At 33.5% G+C, this 22,316-nt stretch overlaps 1 protein-coding gene across 2 annotated transcripts; it reads right to left on the bottom strand.

Annotated features, from left to right (window-relative positions):
- Positions 1-780: 780 nt before the first annotated feature.
- On the bottom strand, positions 781-21,901 carry LOC140773942 (probable protein phosphatase 2C 55). 2 transcript variants are annotated; one of them, XM_073116735.1, is made up of 6 exons: positions 21,766-21,901; positions 20,853-21,414; positions 20,597-20,681; positions 16,731-17,052; positions 1,744-1,893; positions 781-1,305 (listed from the first exon to the last, which is right to left on the bottom strand). In XM_073116735.1, the coding sequence occupies exons 2-6, from the start codon at positions 21,298-21,300 to the stop codon at positions 1,012-1,014; spliced, it is 1,299 nt and encodes a 432-aa protein (XP_072972836.1). In that variant the 5' UTR covers positions 21,301-21,414; positions 21,766-21,901; the 3' UTR covers positions 781-1,011. The 2 variants fall into 2 exon arrangements, with proteins under 2 accessions (XP_072972836.1, XP_072972835.1); XM_073116734.1 differs by having other exon boundaries at positions 782-1,305; positions 20,597-21,414.
- Positions 21,902-22,316: the final 415 nt, after the last annotated feature.

The raw sequence follows: 22,316 nt of genomic DNA, 5'->3' as shown, positions 1-22,316 counted from the left end.
TAATTTGATTGCTTTAGTGCTTGTATGAGAAAGATTTGTATGACAGTTGAGCTTGTTGTCTAGGGTGGTCAATACGGTGCATTTGCTTCTTCTATGAAGATTGGACTTAGGAGATGGAAATTAGGAGTAGATTAGAGAAACAAAAAAAACTTCAGCCATTTATTAGTGTTCTTTTAAATACTATCAATATATCCCTGTAAATACTATCAATATATAGGATGCCATATGTGGCAGATTTATAACTTATTATTTTAGATAATAACTAAGAACTTTTTTACAACAATTACGCTAAGTTATCCAACTCAATTATGTGGCAGATTTATAACCTATTGTTCAACCTATAACCTCAGATAGATACTCTTGAATTATTGAAAAAGTAAAAAAGTAAATAAATAATAACCTTTTATCTTCCCATTTATTGCACTCCTAACCCTACTAATACCAATCACCTTGCAATGTATCACATTACTTGAACAAATTCAATGACTTCCACCTACAGTGCGGAAGAAGCTGTCCACCGTTACATATTTGATGAATGATTAATTAATAAGGGAAAACGAAAGGGATAAAGAATGTTTACCAACTCCCAGATAAAGATTAAGAGGAACTTTAACTTCCCAGATAAAGATAGATCATCCATTAAATGAGGAACTTTAACTTCCCAAAGGAGCAAAAGGGTTGGTAAACATCTCGAACTTGATGAAGAACATCAACAAACTAATGAAAATGGAAACAAAATTAAGAGGAAGTAGTTCAAATGAACTTCCAAGAACTCCCTATATAAGAAGAGCCAACAAAATATATACAATGTATAAGGTACCTAACTAAAGAAACTTCTAAAGAGAAAGCAATTTAATGTCAAATGCAAGTGCAATAGAATTAAATATTGGAAGTTTACCTATACATCTTGTATAAGACTCAAAAAAGAAAAGAAGAATATTTCATTACATACCTCAGAACTAATAACATTAGGGAACTGTATCTAAAGAAACAAGCAACAGAGAAACTGCCTCAAGTGCCAAAGGCAGTGATGTGAGATACAACAACAGTGATATCATCAAGCTTGCCACCATAATACCGATATCCAGCATCTTGGGCAGCGCTAGAAAATGGTGTCTGCCTATTTTTATCTAATGCTCGCTGGCGAGCAAGTGCAGCTATCTTCTGAGCTGTCACCTGAGGTTCTAATCCAGCCCTGACAGCATGAACAACCACAGCTGTAATCTCATTGTTGTACAAATTATCGAACAGACCATCCGTTCCCGCAATAATAACATCACCAGATGCGACAGGAAAGGTGAATACCTGTAGAGAACAAAATGATGAATAATATACATTTTTGTAACATTAACATCTTACCAGATTCATACTTCTCCATGTAGACTTTTACAGAATTGGATATTTTTGGGTACTGAGGTAACCCACTCACTACACAGCAATGTCAATAATATACGGTTTCAAACTCCAAGAAGGGGATGATATACAGTTTCAAATATAATGATATAACTCGAAGATGGCCAGTCTCACAATCAAATCGAAAAATGCAAAAGGTAATCCTCAGCAAAGTTCCAAATTCTTATCTTCTCTCAATATGGATCCCTAAGATAAGTGGAGTTACGTTGAAACTGGAAGGAGCCAACTAAGTGACCCCAGAGATAAGAGCCACAATGACAATATATAGAAAGAGATGACAGCATACAAAATAAATTAGCAGCTAATAAAAGCCAAAAAGTTAAGACTCACCTGAGCAGAACTAGGTAGATCACTTGAATTGTCACTCTCAAGTTGGTATGTAAAATTAAAATCATGTTGTTGTACAGGTGATCTAAAGATTGTGTGCCCATCTCTAACAACCATGAAGCCGCTGTCCCCAAGGTTGACAGCACGAATGCCCTAAAATCAAAAGTTCAATATATAGTGGTTATACCAGCAAATACTATGGCATGTACATCTGGCATGAACAGAAATCTTTAAGACATTCAAGTTCGAACATGCAGGAAAATGATGTTACTCCAGTGATCATTACTTTCAGTCATAATTGTAATGGCTTGGAAAAAAGAGAACCTCGTTGAAATAGTGATGGTCCCCTGTGACACTAAAACCTTAATCAATATAACAACTTAACAGTGAACCTAAAAAGTAAAAATATGTATTCATTTGATTTCTTGATAGGCAAAGGATCTAAAGAAGCACCTTTATTATGAAAACATTTGAAAGATGTTCAAAGAACCAACTAAATCCCATAAACTAAAAAATTACTACTTACAGTTATGAGCTGTCAAAATAATCAAGCTTGGCTCGATAAGGCTTGATCAAGCTTGGCTCGAAAATGAGTTAAACAAAGCTTGATCTTCAAAATTGGCCGGAAATTAATTAAGCCAAGCTTGATCTTCAAAATAGGCTCGATAAGACTCAAAATAATTCTAATATATATATATATATATATATATATATATAATATAATATGACTAATATTTTGTATACTATATTATTCTTTTGTTATATTTTAGAATTTACTTAAGTGGATTGTTATGTACTCTGATCTTATAGAATTTTAGCTTTGAATTTTAAACATATTATATCCTTTACTAAATACATGGATATTTTTATTAGTTTATATTTTTGAATTATGCCTTATTTTAAGGTTGATTCAAGCCTAAATCAAGTTTAATTTAATTCAAGCTTGATCATGCTCGAAATTTAGCTTGAATTGATAAAAGCTTAAAATTGCTTCTTGATCGGATCGTTTAGGCTTGAACTCGAGCAATTAGCTCAAAATTGGCTCGAATTGAAATGATCTTAATACAAAATTGATAAAAAATCTAGGCTCAAAATTATTTTCAATTCAAGCTTGATTAGAGCTAGAGCACGATCAAGCTCAGCTCAGATTACACCCCTACTTACAATTGTAAAATTAGATGTAGAACAAACTCAAATACAGGTCAATGAACACTAGAAATATTTGAACCCTAACTTTTGTGACTAGAATTGATGGCCCTTGATTATTTACGATCAACTAGAAGTTAGAAATAAAGGTACCTGTAAAGGCAAAAAAAAAAACTTATTGTTCTTCCTCTAGTCAATATAACATGCTTCACATGATAACACATGATTTTAAGATACTAATAAGCTAGAGCCATCAAAATTTCTAGTGTAATAGTCTTAAGCTAACTCCATTGTTATTCAATTATGGACTAGTGTTTGCCCCCCTAATACACATGAAATCGCGCTAATAAATATCTTGAGTTAGAGATAAAACAAGCTCCATACCAAGGATTACCATGCCTGTGGCATAGCCTAGGTCGGCCATCATCATGGCATGACGTGACACGTGCTACGACACTTGTTAACCATGTTGTAAGAATATAAACTCTATCCCATGCAAGAGAGGGAGAGAGAAGAGGAGAAAAGGAGAGAGACTATCTGTCGTGCCGCCCTATGCCCCTTGATCATCTGTCTGTGCCCTAGGTGACCGAAGAAGACGATGGAAATGATGACAGATGATTTAATTCTCAACCCATTTCAATAAATTCTCCATTTCCATCATCTTCTCCAATCACCTAGGGCAAATACATATGAGGAGAGAGACAAGAGCAATGGCGATGGCGATGGCAAGGGTGATCATCAGCGAGGGAAGCAAAGTAAGTAATCTTACTTGCTTGCAAGTCGTCTTCCCCATGTCACATCGATGCGTTTTGCTAGGTGGTGTGCGGCATCTCTCATGCCACATGCCACTTATATTAAGAAATTTAAAAACTAATATGATACCAGTTTATTAAGAAATTTGAAAGGGATAAATTTGATTGTATTCTGATATATGTGATAGGTGAACTACAAAATATAAAAATATACTTAATTTCTCAGTGTTCAAGCATGGTGATAATATTCTTAAAGTCTATATGATACGACTCAATTTAAAAATACAAATTACACTTTTAGGTCGATAGATTTAGTAGAAGATATTCGTGAGAAGGGTTGCCCAAGTGGTCACAAATAATAGAGTAAATTATAAGTTTGTTAGATAATTACTTATCTAGAAAAGACATCCTTATTAGATAGCTTGTGCTACACATTAGCTTGATCTCATGTTAAAGAATTGCCAAGGATGCTGAAATTGAAAAAGTGATACATGAAGGTTAGAAAATGACAAATTTTATAAATAATTATAGTTTGGTTCATCAATTCAAGCAAATGACTAGTGATAAGAAGATTATGAAACCCTGCATCGCTATGTTTGCGACACACTTTCTAGCATTGGAAAGAGATTTCCACTTACGAATAATGGACAATGATAACAAGTCCGAGATAAATTTCCTATATCAAGCGTTAGATAAAACGAAAGAAAAAAAAATGTTGAAAGAGGTTATAGGAAATAGTGAAAGTTGGTTGTTTCTAAATGAATCAAACAATGATAACAAGTCCCACTTACAAATAGTGGACAATGATAACAAGTCCGAGATAGACTTCCTCTATCAGGCTTTAGATAAAACAAAAGGAAAAAAAAATGTGGGAAGAGGTTATAGGAAATGGTGGAAATTGATTGTTTCTAGATAAATCAAACAACAACATCGAGATACGCATGCTTCTAATAGGCATGGTTGCAATCTACTTTCATCTTCTAACTACTTTAAGTTTTAATGCTTACAAATTAAAATATCTACAGAGTAATTTCTTAATCCAAAATTTTATTTTTCTAGAAATGCTACTAATAATAATGAGGTCTTCATGAGAGTTATGAATGTAATCAGCAAGCAACCCGAGATTCACAAGCAAATTCTTTGACAAAGAAATGAGTTATCTTTCAATTAAAATAATTTTATTACTATTTATTTCAACTTAATTAGAAAATTATGTTATAAAATATGTGAATGACATATTTCACGTGAAGAGATGTAAACTAAGAGCCAGACAATTCAATCCTACTAAAATTGTTGCAGTTATTTCTAGTAACACTCCAACTAGATGGTGGCACATTTATAAATGGGAAGAGGCACCTAGTTATAACAAATAACTAAGAAGATCTTAAGTCAAATTATGTCTTCATCACAATATGAAAGAAATTAGACTACTTCCTTTTTGATACACATTAAGATGCAAAGTAAATTGACAATAAAGAGATCAGAGAAGTTAGAGTGTGCTTGGTAACAACGCTGGATAATGAGTGATAAATTACTGGTAGACTTATCTAAAGAGATGGCATGCCCTCTAGGATTACTAATCCTATATTCCAATTTTAATCGAGTGTTTGTTTTATATAGGACTATGAATCGGATAAGTAAATGAAATGGCATGATTATTGCCAATAAAGAAATTAATAATGATGATTAATATTTTAAATTGATGTTGATTATCTCAAAGTTCTATGATATACGTAAATAAATTATATTTATTTTAACAATTAATCATCAAAATCAAATGCTATAGTAAAATATTCATATAAAAATAACTAGAACCAAGACTAAAATTTATACAAGTAATAAAATAAAGTAAATATAAAAATGTCAAAGCATAATAATAAAGTAATAAATACAAAAAGTTTTTTAATATAGCAATACTTCACTAAAAGTGAGATCGAAATAAAATAAAATATAAATAAAAAGTTCAAAAACATAAACATAAAATTTTAAGTAATTAGTTGTTTTACTTATATAACAAATCTTCACCGTATCATATTTCCGTATACTAAAAGAAAACTTGAGAGCAATATTAATAATAAATACGGTTATTCCTTCCCTCAGATTTACCATCTCACCCTCTATATAGGATGCTCCATCCTCTCCTCTAGAGATATGACATCCAATTCGAACTCCTAGCTCAGTCCATTATTTTCATACTAAATGTGGAAATATGAAATCCACGAAATAGCAAATTCAGTCCCCTTACTATATCCCCAAAACAAACACATTCTTAGCATTTTGTCATTGTAATATAAGTTTACGGGAGATAAATTTAAAGAAGACAAAGATTGATCATATGATTAATTGGACCGTGTTTTTACTAAAGATAACCCTTTGAATCCATAAATTAGAGAAGTATAGATTATTGAATAATAATGATAATTCTTCATTGAATGAGTGTTATAAGAAGAGAGTGAGATAGGGGCAGAGAGGTTGGGACGATTCATTCGCGGCAAATAATAGCAATAGCAGTACTAGCGATAACCTTGGCTTTGATGATACCACTAGTGATGACATTGTCCTTTCCACATTTGATCCATTGTTACAAACTAGATCTAGACCGATTTGGATGTAAGAAAATTCTTAGGGTTTTTTTTACTAGTACTAAAATCTAGTAAGAAAGTAATCCATACTCAAATGAGGGAGTTTAGGAACAGAAGTCATCTGATTTAGTACCCAACCAAGTACAAGAGTTGCTAATAATCTCATTGCAGGAAGTTCGTGCACCAAGGCTACAGGGAATCCAATTCCCTGCAACCAGAGTGCAGAGAATCTAAACCCTAGTTTAAGAAGGTGCCCATGTCATCCTAACCAAATCCCACTCGCAACTAATCCTCCCCCTCTTCGTAAAAATTTGGGTGGTGGTAGTCTCGTGAGTTAGGGTAATGGTTCTGATTTCACCTAAACTGGAGGTTTGGATGAAAAGATATAAATAAAATAGTAGAGAGAGGTCAAAATAGAGCAGAACAATAAATATCTAACGTTGCGGCGATCGTCGGAGGGTGGCGGACAACCAAGGGTGGTGGTGGATAGCCATACAGTAGGGTGACTGTTGGAGGAAGCTGATGGCTAAGGTTTGGATGCTTGAAAGGGTTTTACAGTTACTATCTACTCCTATAAAGATAAAAACGATTTAACGGTTACGATAAAAACATTAAATGTAATAATAATAAAATAACTAAACTCAATTAATTCTCAATGTTTAGATACTTGGATGAATAAATAAATAAGCCTAGCCCCTCTATATATAGAAGTCGGGTATAATGAGTCATACTCAAACTTAGCCCTAAAGGCTTATACGACTCGAACTAAGACTTGTCTTAAAGACTTAAATGACTTAATTGAACTTGTTTTAGTAATTTACAGAACTTAATTGAACTTGCTTTAGTGACTTACAGATCTTAATTGAACTTGTTTTAGTAGCTTATATAACTTAACTAGACTTGTCTTAAAGGCTTACATAAATATGAATTAATTAAAAGATAAATAGACTCGACTTAATCCACATGGTCGAATTGTAACATCTACATACTACAATAGAGAGATTAAAGACAGAGAAACAAAAAATATCCATAGACCATAGTTATCACCGATGATGTCATTAGATTATTACTTCCTATGACTATGGTTCATCTAGTATCCATCATTTCAAAGGCTCATAAGACGAATAGACTGGTTATGCTAATTCCCAGTGGCAAACACAACAAGACCAACAATCCTTTAATGTGACTAGTAGAGTAAAATCACTCTTTGAAATGCCCGAAGGTCTTGAACAACAATATTTCTATCCATGTGACGATGATGACAAAAGCAAAAAAAATTTGTGATCCAACTCAGAATTTGATGTTGCTTTGAATGAATGCTTTCACTTTTAAAACTTCATATAACTTCGTATGAGTAATTTATATTTTCTTACTTTCTTAGTTTTAGAATTTCATGCAATTTATAACAATTTTTAGAATTTTTCTAATTAAAAAATAGTCTGATATAAAAACAATCGAAATACAACCAATACAGTCAATCAAATTATTCTTTTCAAGCAGTTGATCACGATCAAATAGATACCTTAATTTGGTCATTCAGTAACTTGCTTATGACAACATATTAGCACTAATGAACCACATTGATCTTAGCATTTATAAGATTGTATTGTTAGTTTTGAACGAAAATCTGGTGATTAAAAGTTGACACTTAGTGGGGACAACATGGGCATTGATTACTTAAGTTTAAAATACGGGGTGTAAGTCGAAACCCGATCAAACCACAAGGGATAAACTGTAATTTGCCTTTCCTTTTTTCTTTTTTCTTTTTGAGGAAAAGCCTGGAGTAAGTTGAAATCTAGTGAAAGTAAGCCTTGTCAAGTAGAACTTATCGCCTGCCTTCCACCTTGGTGCTAGGCAGTGAGGTGACTGCCCATCCATGGCCGTCTTTCAAAACATTGGAGCCTCTCAAGAATGACCACATTAGTTTAATGGACAAAAGGAGAATAAATCGATAAATCCTAGACCCCTAATTAGTTCGGCCAACTTGGGGAAAAAGAGAAAAGGAAGAAAAGTACTTTAAGTACTCGCCAAACAGAAGTAAAAGAGCCTATAAATAGTCTCCCAATCGGACTAAATACTTAACAAAAAAACAAACCCTAATCCTAACAAACTCCTTAAAAATTAATTAATTTAAATAGCAATCTAATAGTCAAGTGTTCAAATGGCTAGGATGGCGTTTAAATGCATCGGCAAAAGATACTCTTTGTCTTATATGTTTTGAAACTCTTTCAAATGAAGTGGTGAACACAGTAGGGCATTTGAATGGCTAGCCACGACTCTCCTCCTCCGCTAGCTGCCTGATGTCGCATCCTCTGATAAGCAAACTAGAGCAATTAGACTTCGATTCAATCATCACATATTTTTTCCCATCCTTTCCCATACTGCACACTATTATCGAATTTTGGCAAAAGTTCATTCTCAGAAACTTTATTACTCAACTCACGTAAACTTTATCTTTTCAGTCTTATGGGTGACCTTTAGGAGTTTAATCTTCCTCACATTGTGATGTGGGCATTATCTTCAGTTTGAGCAAAATAAAGTTGCTTGAGTCCAATTTTAGTCTAATTGATCTAATTAAACTCAACTTATTTTCACACTTAATTTGTTGAGTTGTTTTTAAATTCAAATGATCAATTGAATTTGTCAATTAATAGTATGATAAGCCTATATGCCGAGGATGTCCGCATTGAGTTATTACTTAAATTGGGTTAGTCAATTTAGATAAGACCTAATCAATTAGGATCCTATTAGGAAATGAATTTTTATTAGAATCTTAATTGATAGTTATGGTAAACTTATATATGGAGGATGTCCACATTGATTTATTACCTAAATTAGGTTAGTCAATTTAGATAAAATGATCAATTAGTAAGGTTTCCAGTTTCGATGATCCCGATCCCAGCTAAATGCTGGTTTTGGCTAGGGTTTCGGCTGAAACCCAATCCGTTTTTCGACCAAAACAGGTGGGAACGAGTCGGATCTAACCCGGGGGACATCAATAATTGATGCCCACCTACCTCTCTCTCTTTTCTCTCTTTTCTTTCTTTCTCTCTCTCTTTTCTCTCTTTTTTCTCTTTTTTCTTTCTCATGGGACTCTTTCTCACCAGCGCCTAAGTAGATCTCCAGTGACCTCGACCTCCAACGACATTTTCCGACGAAGATTCGACGACCTCAATCTCTGGCGACTTTGGGTGAGTTTTTTTTTCAATTTCTAATTCTTTTTTTTCATTGTGCACATTGCACCTGCAGCAGGTGCTGCTGCTTATGCAGCTCAGCACCTACAGCAACAACACTATTGGGCATGGTGTTCCGCCTCATGAATTTTAAATTATTTTATATTTTATTTTAATTTTTGTTTATGTTTTTTAGTTGTAGAGTTAAAATATCAATGGCTCCAAAAGAGAAGTCATAATACCGACATTGGGTGGCAACATTGCAGCACTATTGGGCAAGATAAAAAACGTGTTAAATACAACTGGTGGGAAAAGGAAATAAGTAGTGGTGTCAGCCGTTTGAAAGAACATTTAATTGGAAGATAAGGAAATATAGCAGCTTGCACTCAAGTATCCTTAGAAGTTAAAAAGTAGATGTTGGCTTTTTAATTGTCAAAAAGAAGGATAAACAATCTGCACAACAAAGAGAGTTAATGGTTCGTGAAGAATTGATGCATAATCATGTACACATTAATGATGATAGCAGTGAGCAAAGTGATGAGGATGAAGAGGAGAGACAGATGAGGGCAATGAAAGAGCAGAAATATGTATAGAAAAAAGAAAGAGATGAAAAGAAGCACTAGTGGTAAATTTCAGAGATCTAGATCAATTAATATACGAGAGAGAATATGGAGGCAGCAGTTCTACCCATAGGATTCCTAGTGTTACAGCAGAGTCTAAAAATATTAGACCAATAAATACATATATTCATAAAAAAAAGGGGTCATACACAGACTTCCATCAAAATAGCTCTCAAAAGAATTAAAAATACAAAGAAACACATTGGTAGAGCTATCTCTCAATTTTTCTTCTACAATCATATTCCTTTCAATGTAGCTGATAGTCCTTACTATCACACTACGGTGAATGCTATACAATTAGTAGAGCCTGGTGTTTCGCCTTCTAGTTCAAATGATATTGCTACTAAATATCTTAACTCAGACGTAAATTAACTTCGTACTTACATTGAGACATTTAAACGGTATTGGGATGAATTTGGTTGTATGGTTGTACACTGATGTGTGATGGGTGGAGTACACAAAATAGAAGAAATATAATTAATTTCTTAGTGTACTCTGACATGGGGATAATATTTTGAAGTCTGTGGATGCTACTGCTCATTTCAAAAATGTAGATTATATTTGTCAGTTGATGGATGAGGTGATACAAAAAATCGGTGAAAAAATAGTCCAAGTGGTTACTGATAATAGGACAAATTATAAAGCTACTGGAAATTTACTTATGATAAAAAGACCTTATTTATATTGGATACCATGTGCTGCACATTGTATTGATCTAATGTTAGAGGATATTGCAAAAGAGTCTGAAATTGACATAGTTATACATGAAGGTCAGAGATTAACAAATTTTATATATAATCATGGTTGGATTCTTAATTTACCTAAGCAGATGACTGGTGGTACTGAGATCATCAAACCTAGCGTCACTAGATTTGCCACTCACTTTTTAGCCTTGGAGAACATCATGCGCTATAAGGATAATATTATGCGGATGTTTATATCACAGAGTCGTCTATAAAAATTAATAATATAAAACTTAAAGATAAATCTTTATATGAAACTTTGAAAAATATGACTCTTAAAAATACATTTTAAGATAATATTACAATTGCCACCGTAGTATTTGAGTCTCTTGTCAAAGTATTAAGACTTGTAGACAGTGATGATAAGTCTGAGATGGGTTTCTTATATGAGGCAATGGACATAGCAAAAAAATCAATAAAAAAATATGGGCCGAAGTTATAGGAAGTGGTGGAAGACAATTGATTCTAGATGGAATAAACAACTATATAAAGATATACACGCTGCTGATAGGCATGCTTTTAAGTTTTAAGTTTTAATTTACTAATTTACTTTTATTTATGAATATTTAAAAACTTTAATGTTTACAAATTTTAAATTTCTACAGGGTATTTTCTTAATCTAATATTTCAATTCTCTACAAATGTTAATAATGATAGTGAAGTCTTATTGGGGGTTAGAAAAGTAATTAGCAAGCTTAAACCTAATATTCATAAACAAATCCTATGCGATAAAGAAGTAAGTTATGATTCAATTATATAATTTTATTATTATTTGTTTCAAGTTTTAACTTTCAATATAATCAATATGCAATAATATATTTCTGATTTCAAATTGAGAGATATAGATTGAGCTGGGCAATTCAGTACTATTAAAGTTGCTGCAGCTATATCTCATAACACTCCAACTGAATGGTAGTCTATCTATGGATAGGAGGAGGCACCAAATTTAACGCCAATAATAAAGAAGATTTTAAGTCAAACTGTGTCTTCATTACAGTGTGAAAGAAATTGGACTACTTTCTCCTTAATCCACACAAAAACACACAATCGATTAACAATGAAAAGATTGGAGAAGTTAATTTTTTGTCATTATAATATGAGATTGAGGGAGATAAATTTAAGAAGAAAACTAGAAAAATAAACAGCTGATTGATTTAAATCATGTTTTTGATGACGAAGACCCCTTGACTCCATGGATCAAAAAAATAAAAGACAGATTATTAGATGACAGAGATAACCTATGGTTAGATGAGATATTGGGAGAGACCACGACGAGGGCAGAGGTTGGTACGAGTTGTTCAGCAGCGAGAGATAGGTATACTAGTACTAGTCATAGTCCTGATGATATATATGGTGGTGAGATCGTCCTATTTACATTTGTTGAGGAAAGTTAAGGAGGCATAACGATTGAAGTCAAAAACTGAAGATGTATATACATATCAGCGACGTCGTCATGAGAATATTGCTTCCTAAAATTATGGTACATCGAGTATTTATTATTTGGAGTCATCACAAAATCCATATGCTAGTTATTATCCTCAGTATCCTCAGTATTCTCAGGCATAAGATTCAAATACTAGTTACTATCCTCCTCAGACGCAAGTCACACAACAAGATCCATACAATGATTAGTATGATAGAATCACTTTTTGGAGCATCAGGTTATAGACATCAATATTTACAAACTTATGGTGATTATGATGATGAAGACTATAGAAATTTACGAGAACCAGCTCGGTATTCATCAAAATTTTAAATTTTGAATAAGTTAATACATTTTTAAGTTTTTAGACTTCATATATGAGTAATTTTTATTTTCTTATTTTTCTGTCATTTTTTCTAAATTTTTCTATATTTTTAAATAATATTTAGAATTTTATATAATTAAAAAATAGTTCGATCCGATACGGACGACCGATACGTATCGTTTTTCTAGACGGCCGATACCGATCCTGATCCCGATACTGGGAACCTTGTCAATTAGAGTCCTATTAGGAAATAAGTTCCTATTAGAATTAGTTAAAATTAAAGTTGTTAACCTATTTCAGGGCTATTGCATGAGAAACAATGAACGATTGAATACTATTTATTTGAAATCTCTTATTTCCTTCCCTGCGGTCTTCTCTCTCTCCCCTTTTCTCCTACCCCCATCTTAAGATTCTTTTCTAATCTCCTCCACTTCCTCTCTAAACCTCTCTCCTTCAATCTCTATTTTTTATTGGTTGTTGATGATGTCCAGAAGATTCCAGTAGTGAAAAAAAATCTTTGGGTGCCCAGACGTGAAGAGAAAGACGTGGTTTCAAAGTAAAAGCACTACTATTCTATTTATCGGTAAATCTAAACTGTAAACTCTTTCTTTATACCATATTTTAGGCCTTTCTATTGTCAACATACCTACTTGAAAGTTGAGGAAGTTACTGCATTATCTGAGTGGTTTTCTCTCCTTCTATCTAGTAGTGATCCTTTTAATCGATTAACTTATTGTAAGTTATTGTTTACTATGTTTTATTTTAGTTGATTGTTTGGGTCAATTGTTTTCCAAAACATTGCATTCATACTAGATTTGCATCACATTGTCTTTCAGTTTATATTCAGATACTTCCAGCTTTGGTCTGTAAATAAAGGGATACATTGCTTTCTTCAATCCCTAATGTGCGTATTTCCTAAATTATTCTTTCTTCACATCATAGGAACCGAATAGTTCTGCATTAGAATATTGAGAATTTAATTGACATTTATGGTAAGGCAAGACCCTTGATAAGGTCTCTAATCCACTTCTTGCACCAGCCAAAAGGTCATTTCTTAGGCTAAATTTCATAGCATATTTACTTTACGAGGCGAAAGTTAGGATATCTGGTCTAGATCTTAGATCCTTGACCCAAGATGATCAAAAGATCACCAAGTATTAAGACAGCATTAGGCATTAATAATTATGAAATACTAATTTATGAGCAAAAACATGCTAAAAAGATCTCCACTAGCTTGATATCCATAATAAGAAATTCGTGGGAGATAGATGGTAAAAGAATGATTGCATATATGCCCTTCCAAGGAGATACCTTAATTATATGTACACCCCTCTTAATTATTATGTGCATATATCTAGGATTTCCATTTCTGGTGCACAATGTGTTGCTTGATAATTATTGTGCGAATGCAAGACTCACACCAATATTGACTAGTTCTCAATACTATCCCATGTGGATATGTGTCGACCTACGTCACCCTATGGAATATCGATCAACTCATACCAATCATGTGCCTAGCAAAGTGAACCATCACAAATACCTTGAACAAGGGCGCACTAAGTTGTGCCAATGACTAGGATTAGCTGATGCCCCTCATGCCACAAGCAAAAATGTTTGGCATGTGTACTCTTTGAAACTCTCTTTTTTTGCATTCATTACACTTTGAATGAGGAACTCTAGATGGGAATGCAAAGCTAGCCCCGTAAGATATTAAAATCAAATAAGAGAACTAATGTCATGGCACGAGGGAATGTCAGTTGATGCCTGCATGCCTCGCATTGCTGATGGCATAGTGCAATCTATGCTAGCATACTAAAGCTCTCTTCTTTTTTTTCCATTCTTCCTAGATCTAAAATATCAAGGTTTGAAAAATTGGGATCGGAATCAGGATCGGCTTTTCGAAAAAACGATACTTATCGGCCATATCAGCCATATCGGCCGTATCAGTCACCTATCATATTGGACTTTTTAATCACATAAAATTCTAAATATTATTTAAAAATGCAGGAAAACTTTTAAAAATTTAGAAAAAAACTTACCAAAAATAAGAAAAGAAAAAAGAAAAACTATGGTGCAATAAAATTGAAAAAAAAAAAGAGATTAGAAAAAGCGTGAGTGGAAGAAAATCAAATAAAAAAATCATGATATAGTGAAGAAGAAGAAAAGGAAGAAAAAGAAGAAAAGAGAAGAAAAATGGTAAGAGTGAAAGAAATAAAAAAATTAATTAAAAGATTATATATCGGAGTTTGTCGGAGTTCACAGAAGTTCGTCGAAGTTCACCAAATCTAGATCTCTCTGTGAGAGAAACAATGATTATATGTAAGAAAAGAAAAAAAAAAGAGAAAGAACAAGTAAGAGAGTGAAAAGAAAAGAGTGAAAGAGAGAAAGAGTTTGGATGAGGCCTAGATCGAGATCGAATTCGACCGATCCGGATCGGGATCGGCTGATCCGTATGGCGAACCATGTAAAATATCAACACAAAGCTAAATTAAAAGATTTCTACAATAGAAAAATACTTCAAAATGATATTGTTCCTTGGATTTTATCTCTTGTTCCGTTGCTATCTATTAATTATGGACAACCCAATTACCATGTTTTGTCCATGTACATCTGTCCAACACTAGCATGCATCAAACACACATAATCCAAATGTTAGATACTCGATAATGTATCAGGTATTTGACAAAATTAAAACAAATTATAGATACGCAACGTATATGTCAAGAGACGTGAGTGACACACCAACACATGCTATGGACACAATAGTTGTGGGTTATAGAATGGGACGTTAGCCCATTAAGCTAAAGCTTTTCCTATCCTAACAAAAAGAATTGATGACCCTTCCCTAACTAGCAAACAATGACGAGAGAAGGCAGTGGTATACGATGATAGAAGACAGCTGTGAAGCATAGATACGAATACGGATATGAGGATAGGGAGATACGAATACGAGGATACAATAAATTCTTAAAAGTAAAATACGGATATGGCATGGGTATGCCAATAAATAAATAAATAATATATTTTTAATTTGTTGTCAACCAATATAACATATGGTAAAAAATGATTATCCCATAATGACAAGATAAAATGAAAGAAAGCTTCATATTTAATATCTACATGCCTAAAACTTTAGGATAATATTGTAATATAAATTGATATGAAACTTAAAATGTTAGTGAAACATTAAAACCTAATTCAACTATTAGTTTACAACTAATTTGGTTCTTTAGAAAAATTTCAAGTTATATGTTTAATTCATTATCAAATAAATAAAGCTTTAAAGTATCATGAAGGATTAGACAATTGCATATACATATAAAGTATATGTTTTATATCATCTTTCATCACACAAAGGAAAAAAAAGGATTGGATGATCAAGAAATGTATCAGAGCCGTATCTCACTGTATCAAAGCCGTATCTTGTTGTATCGAAAAATTAAAATTAATTTTTTTAAATTTGGATACTCCTCCGGCCGTATTGGTATCCGATACATATTAAATATTGATACGGAGGGATAATCAAAGTATTTGTGCTTCATAGGAAGACAGTGATAAGAAAAGGCAGCAGTAGATAAGTCACATTTTGTTTCTTATAAGTTTCTAATTTGAATTGTTGGAGGTAGGAAGTCTGCATACAATGCCAGAGGAAAGGCATAACATGTACAACATGACTCAGTCATAGAGGGGCATTATTGGGTAGGGAATCTACAAATATTGCCTATGACACGACCTAGACATACCTTGCATCCGTGCCTGGGGCACGACAATTCTTGTTGTGAGTTGTAACCAACTATTTTTTTCATAAAGTTGCTCTTTCTTGTGCCCTAATTCCATGAACTGATAAAATAAAGCTAAAAGCACAATACATATATATACACACACATACCCCGTTAAATCGATACTCTAAACACTGATGCTGAAGATGAGAATCACCTTTGTTGTAGATCTTTCGCCAAAAGCTTACATAGATAAGAAAAATTTTGAAGTGACAGGACTTTCTTACAGAAGAAACATAATCACAGGAAACGTGGAATAAAGATCAACTGAATATAAACTGCTGTAAATTACAAGGTAAAAAGACTAATTGATATCATCAGATAGCAATTTTAAAGTTAGACAGGTTAGTCATTTAGAACTTCTGAAATAACCAAACCTTAAGATAGAACATCATAAAAAATCTACCTGACTACTGATGAGATAGAAACAAAAGTTGGATTTCAAACCTGATCTGTGAGGGCAATGATGCATGCTGTGGATGATCCTTTTGCTTTAGTGCTCTTGTAAGCTTTCTCCAGTACCCTTGCTGGATCAATGGATCCTTTCGGCTCTTCTTGTATAGCAGTTATTGAATGCGACATGAGCTCTCTAGCATACTGTCCTGAATCAACACCAAGGTCTGCCCAGCCACCAACACCATCAGCTACTCCTATAGCCTGCTCATCACAAATAAAATGTGCATCTTCCCCGCCAGTTTCTTCCTTTTCTGGGTGTGGCAGGTAACATGATCCAGACAGCAGCTTCAAGGTTCTATCACCCAGCATATTTCTGCAACACAAGTAGTAAAAATGACTAATTGATGTAGCTCAAATTGTTAAAGTTATCATATATCAACCAAATTTACAGGTATCTATTCAAAGGGATTGTTTCCAAATTTACAGGTGTCATATATTAGCAAAAAAAATTTGGATTCCCTTTATAGATTTTTTAATTTATATTTCTTCTAAAAAATTCCAGAAAATAGATGTTGCAAATAAAGTGAAAGGCAATACAGTGCAACAAGCAAGCCACTAGTCCCACGTCTATTAATGCAAGGGATTATGTCAAATTAAATGCTTTCTCTCTCTCCCATGTCAGTATTGATCTTCCCCTCTATCAAGGCTACTACTTGAACAAAATTGATCATCCATACTGATACAGTATGAGGCCTCTATTGTACATTTCTAAACCATCTTACTCAATGATCATATAATATGTCATCTATGGATGTCAACCCCTTATAATCTCAATCATTCACCTCAACATCCTTATCTCAGGACGCTTTTTAAATGTTTGTGACTTTTGTCTCCTGCTTCATCATACAGTGGATTTATGTTCTCAAATTCTCACAATTGTCCTGTGAAGTTCTTCTTTCATCTTAAAGATACAACATGATCAGGCAATACACTAGAGGCACTACCTATTAGCAATTAATATTTAGTTACATGTAAGGTATGGCCATCAACTTCACCTTCTTGTTGCACAATAGATCATCTATTCATCCTACTCCTTGCAATCAAAATTAATCCATTCTCAACTCTAATGCATCAATTGACTAAAATTTCTTCCCACATACTCAGTTCTAGACTTACTCTTAAATGTTAAGATTCTAATCTTTTGCATATACTTTCTAGTAATTAACCATACCTTAGTTTTAGTAACTTAAATGATGCCACAAAAAACATAAACTACACCTCATAGAGAATGATTTTAGCTAGTTTATCTATATCCAATAAAAACAAGTGACTTTATGTTCAAGAAAGTTTTACAAATCACACTCTATATTTTACTTATTTTATAATTCACAACCTATCTTCAATAATTTTATAACCCAACCCTTTCTTTTTGTCTATAATTTTTATTTAACACCTTAGTTAACTCATTTTGTATCTTTAACATTTAGAAAGACAAGAGAGGTATTTCTCAACTAAAAGTTGGAAAGCCAAGCTAATAGCAAAGCAGAAAGGCAGTAAGCTAGCTAGTGTTAGAAGCTATTGGCTGGTCGGTTTTATATGAAACATATGTTTGACTCCAAATAACTTTTTCAACTATGTAAATGTCCTTTCTTCTTGTATATTTGTAGCAAAGTGCTTTTTCTCCACTCATCCAATATTACGTATTCCTTATAATTTTGTTAAATAGACTAGTCAACCAAATTAATACCATGTCTTCTAAGTACCCGCAAATAACAACAAGAACATGAAATAGGCCAGAACAAACTTAAAGATGAGAAGATTTCAAAAGGTCCATAGGATTTTAAGGTTGCGTGTCAACCTGAGATGAACCCACTAGACACTAGTATTGACTTCCAATTAAAACTAAATAAGACAATAGAGATTCATGTTGAAAGCCTCAAATGTTAATTATCTAGAGAAGGTGACCCTCCAATGAAAGATAACACATTTATATATGTTACAAAGATATATCAAAATAAAATACAATATTTATAAATTATAGATTATTATGGTTATATAGAATTGCTCTAATTAGATATACCTAGGTGACATTATATTACACTCACCAAAGTCACACTATGTGGCAACTAGCAACGAGTTAAGACATGAAAACCTCTCCAATAATAAAAGTAAGGCACATATTGACACAGCCCAAGTCTGAATTAAGTCCAAATCCGAGGCTAAGTCCCTGAATTACAGGAATTTATAATTTGTGCGATTTAGGGAGATAATCAACAAACATCCATATGACATCCGAAAAATTTGACCAGAGCAATTGGATCGGTTTTTATCTAGGGTGGAATTACGATCTACGTTTTTCATATTCAGACTTTCTTCATATTTGAATTTTATCTAAGGTGGAATTGAGATCTAATCTGGGGGAGAGATGAAAGCTAGATGGCTAGGATTAATACTTGGTTTGTTTTAATTAGCTTAGGAATCTTTACTTTAAGGTTTCATGGCTTATATTTTAGGTAAGCATGAAAAGATGAATTGAGTTAGATTAGTCTTCTCCCTATCTCTCTCGCCTGTGGCTTCTTCCTCCTCATCCAATCATCCCTCTCAACCCTAGTCGTCCCTTCCCCTTGCACAGCTTTTTTCCTTGCTCTAGCCGTACCGCCCTATTATATCCACTATCGGCCTTTGGCATCTAATACATCTTACCTCTCCAAACCTCACAATAGTAGAAGCCTCAAGCAATAGGATGCATTAGGCTCTAGTCGTGCCAAACTTACATATCCACTGTCGGCCTTTGGCATCGCATACATCTTACCCTCTCCAAACCTCAAAGTAGTAGGAGCCTCATGCAATGGGACTCATTTGTTACAATTACTAAAATGACAATTAACCTTAATAAGCACAATTAATTAAGTGTGCTACTTATTCAATTATCTAATTACTTTGGTCCAATGCAGCTTCCTTATCCAAGTTTATCATATATACATAATTTGCTAGTCTACATTGTCACCTCATTAGCTCACATTAAAATTTGGCGCAACACTTCATAAAGTGAAGCCATTTTCTTACTAGCATGAGTTGAATTCAACTTTTGAAGGCTTGATATTGTTTGCACACATAAGCTGTCAGTATAATTCTTTTTATCATTTAGTTATTATTACAATTGAAGTTTTATTTGGTTGCTTGATCCCAAAATAAGTGTAAAGGCTAATGAATACTAGGATTTGTGATTATTAGACTTCACTTCACTCTTTTCGCATTAAAAGAGAAACTATTATTAGGCTAGCACATCTCCAAATATCTTATGATAATTGGTTATCCTTTGTTCGTAATGATCTTTTAAGTATTATCCTAACTTTGTGTTCTAATTCTTTCATTCTGACCTTTTATCATCATCCTTCTAGCAAAAAGTAACCACTTTTAGTGGGAGAAAATACCAAGAAGTATGTTTAGTATCATATCATCTCCAAATGTCAACAAGTCTAACCACTCTAAATCTCCTGAGCTTAGTCTGGTTAGAGAAAAATGTCAAGAGAACATTATTGGTAGCTTCCAATTTATTAATGTACAATATACTAAGGATAAGGCAGTCATCAAAAGAGAGAACATGAAATATATGCATAATTGCTTTCTTCTTCTACCTCACAAGTCAAGACATAATAATTGACTAATTGCTTATAGTTTTTCTTCTAGGATGGTCTTTAGAGTCAAAAAGTCTCCTATAAATGATCAGCATTATTGTAGTTCTTTCTCATGATAAAACATGATAACAGTAGAATGCAGTGAAGAGTCCAAGCTGCAGGAAAAGAAACTATCATTACATACGAAAGAATATATGCATACAGACTCAATGATTGATACTTCTAAAATAAAAAAGGAAGAAAACAGAATAAAGAAAGCACAGAGATTTAAAAGAATACTGGTCAGAGGAGTGCACTGAGTTCTCAAGCTGCTGATCACATGCTTCAGATGGAGGCCCATTAAAGGAAACATCACGATCTGCTCCTGCAGAATATGAGGCTGACCAAGTCAACAAAAATTCCTTATACAATTGTTCTGTGACAGAATTGGACCTAATATTTTTCCCACTTGCATTGGCCCAGAAACACTTGTAGATCACATTGTTACCCCAGACTTCTCGATTTTTCAAACTGATGCTTATTTTACTATAATTACCAAGATTTGTGCTGCGATAACAAACATTGGCATTTCTTACGGGCTTCACTATCTGCAAATCCTTAAAGTAAGAAAAATCCAGATCGTGGCCCACCGAATGAGTTCCATCAGGTAAAGAAGTGGAAGTAGCATTCCTCTGAAACAACATACAAGGAGACCTTCTGATGCACTCAGAAAAAAGTTTACCATCACCTAAATTTATAGTGGGATGGCTAGCCAGACAAGGGAAACGATTAATAGAGAATGCTCGTGAGAACTTCCTTGCAAGGGATAATGTTGTTTGTTGATCAGATATTTGGAAGAGCGACAAGTTATCGAGGAGGGTGGAGAATGGTTGCGACTGAAAAATTCCATGGCTCCCCAATGAAAAACCACAGCTTCGCCGCCCAAGTACAAAATCTGAAGAAAATTGAAGCGCCTTCTGCCCCAAAAGGTATGGCCACTGCATCTTATACTCGTAAAAGAAAATGGTTCCGTGCCTTAAAAATCAAAGGCCAACTTCCTGAGCAACATATAATGGCTAGTCTCATAACTCTCGATTCATCAAATTTGACAAAGAATCCTGATAAATAGTCATTTGTTAGAGAAGCAGCTAGAATTATTCAACAGTTGCAGCGTCTAAAGCCGATAAAAGAAACGAATAAAAAAAAAGAGAAAAAGAAAAAAGAGTCCCCAATTTACAAACTATGACAACAATTCCATTTTCTCGGAAGCGTGGGAATATCCCTCCAAAAATGGTTTACTTTCTTTTTCAAGAATAGTAGAAAAAACGAACAGACAAGCAGATATTTCTCGCTCCAAATCCTACTTGAAGCCTAGGGAAAGGAACGAGGAGGACTACCTATCAATGAAGTGTAAGAAACCCTAATCCTTGAAATCGAGGAAGATAAGAATGGAAGGATTGCGCGTTTACCTTATAATTGTTGTCTTTCCGTCGGCTTTATTAGTACAGGATTGGAGTGGGAGAGAGGTGACAGAGAAAAGAGGGTTTAGCAAACAGAGGAACGAATTTTTTTCAGGGCTTTCCACAAAGACAAGCATGGAATTTCTTGATGGGCCATAGAAAGGGTTTTGCGTTCCAGATTCTTTATTGGGCAAATCACAAATTGCCCCTGTGATGTTGCATAATATCAAACCAACCCTAAATTTCATTTAAGACTTATGTGAAACTCTCTTTTAACTTTTCCAGAAATACTTAACTGAGAAATACAAAAACAAAAATTATTAGAGGAAATTCTCCACCATAATGAATTATTAAAATATCAGAATTACCCTTATCCTTCTGTTAAATTTACACTTACTGTATGGTATTCTTTAAATTTTAAAATAAAATAGATTTTCAACTACTTCTATAATTATTATCTAACTATCATAATAATAAAACTATAAACTAGTATAACAAGAGAAAGAAGAAGAGCCGATTATATTTATAAATATTTTCTTCGTAAAGTAGATTTACCGTTT

This window comes from Typha angustifolia, chromosome 13 (assembly GCF_048772165.1).
Source record: "Typha angustifolia cultivar Huaian chromosome 13, ASM4877216v1, whole genome shotgun sequence".
NCBI classification, from domain to species: Eukaryota; Viridiplantae; Streptophyta; class Magnoliopsida; order Poales; family Typhaceae; genus Typha; species Typha angustifolia.
Note: the sequence above shows the minus strand (reverse complement) of the source record. Positions and strands in the feature narration are given on the sequence as shown.

Bases quoted from the DNA above. Each gene is read 5' to 3' on its own strand.
- LOC140773942 (XM_073116734.1), bottom strand. From the start codon at position 21,300: ATGCAGTGGCCATACCTTTTGGGGCAGAAGGCGCTTCAATTTTCTTCA. The intron at 17,053-20,596 runs GTATTCTTTTAA...CTTGTGTTGCAG, and splicing joins TCAGTGCACTCCTCTGACCA to AAATATGCTGGGTGATAGAA. The intron at 1,894-16,730 runs GTTTGAAATCCA...TTTTGATTTTAG, and splicing joins TCATTGCCCTCACAGATCAG to GGCATTCGTGCTGTCAACCT.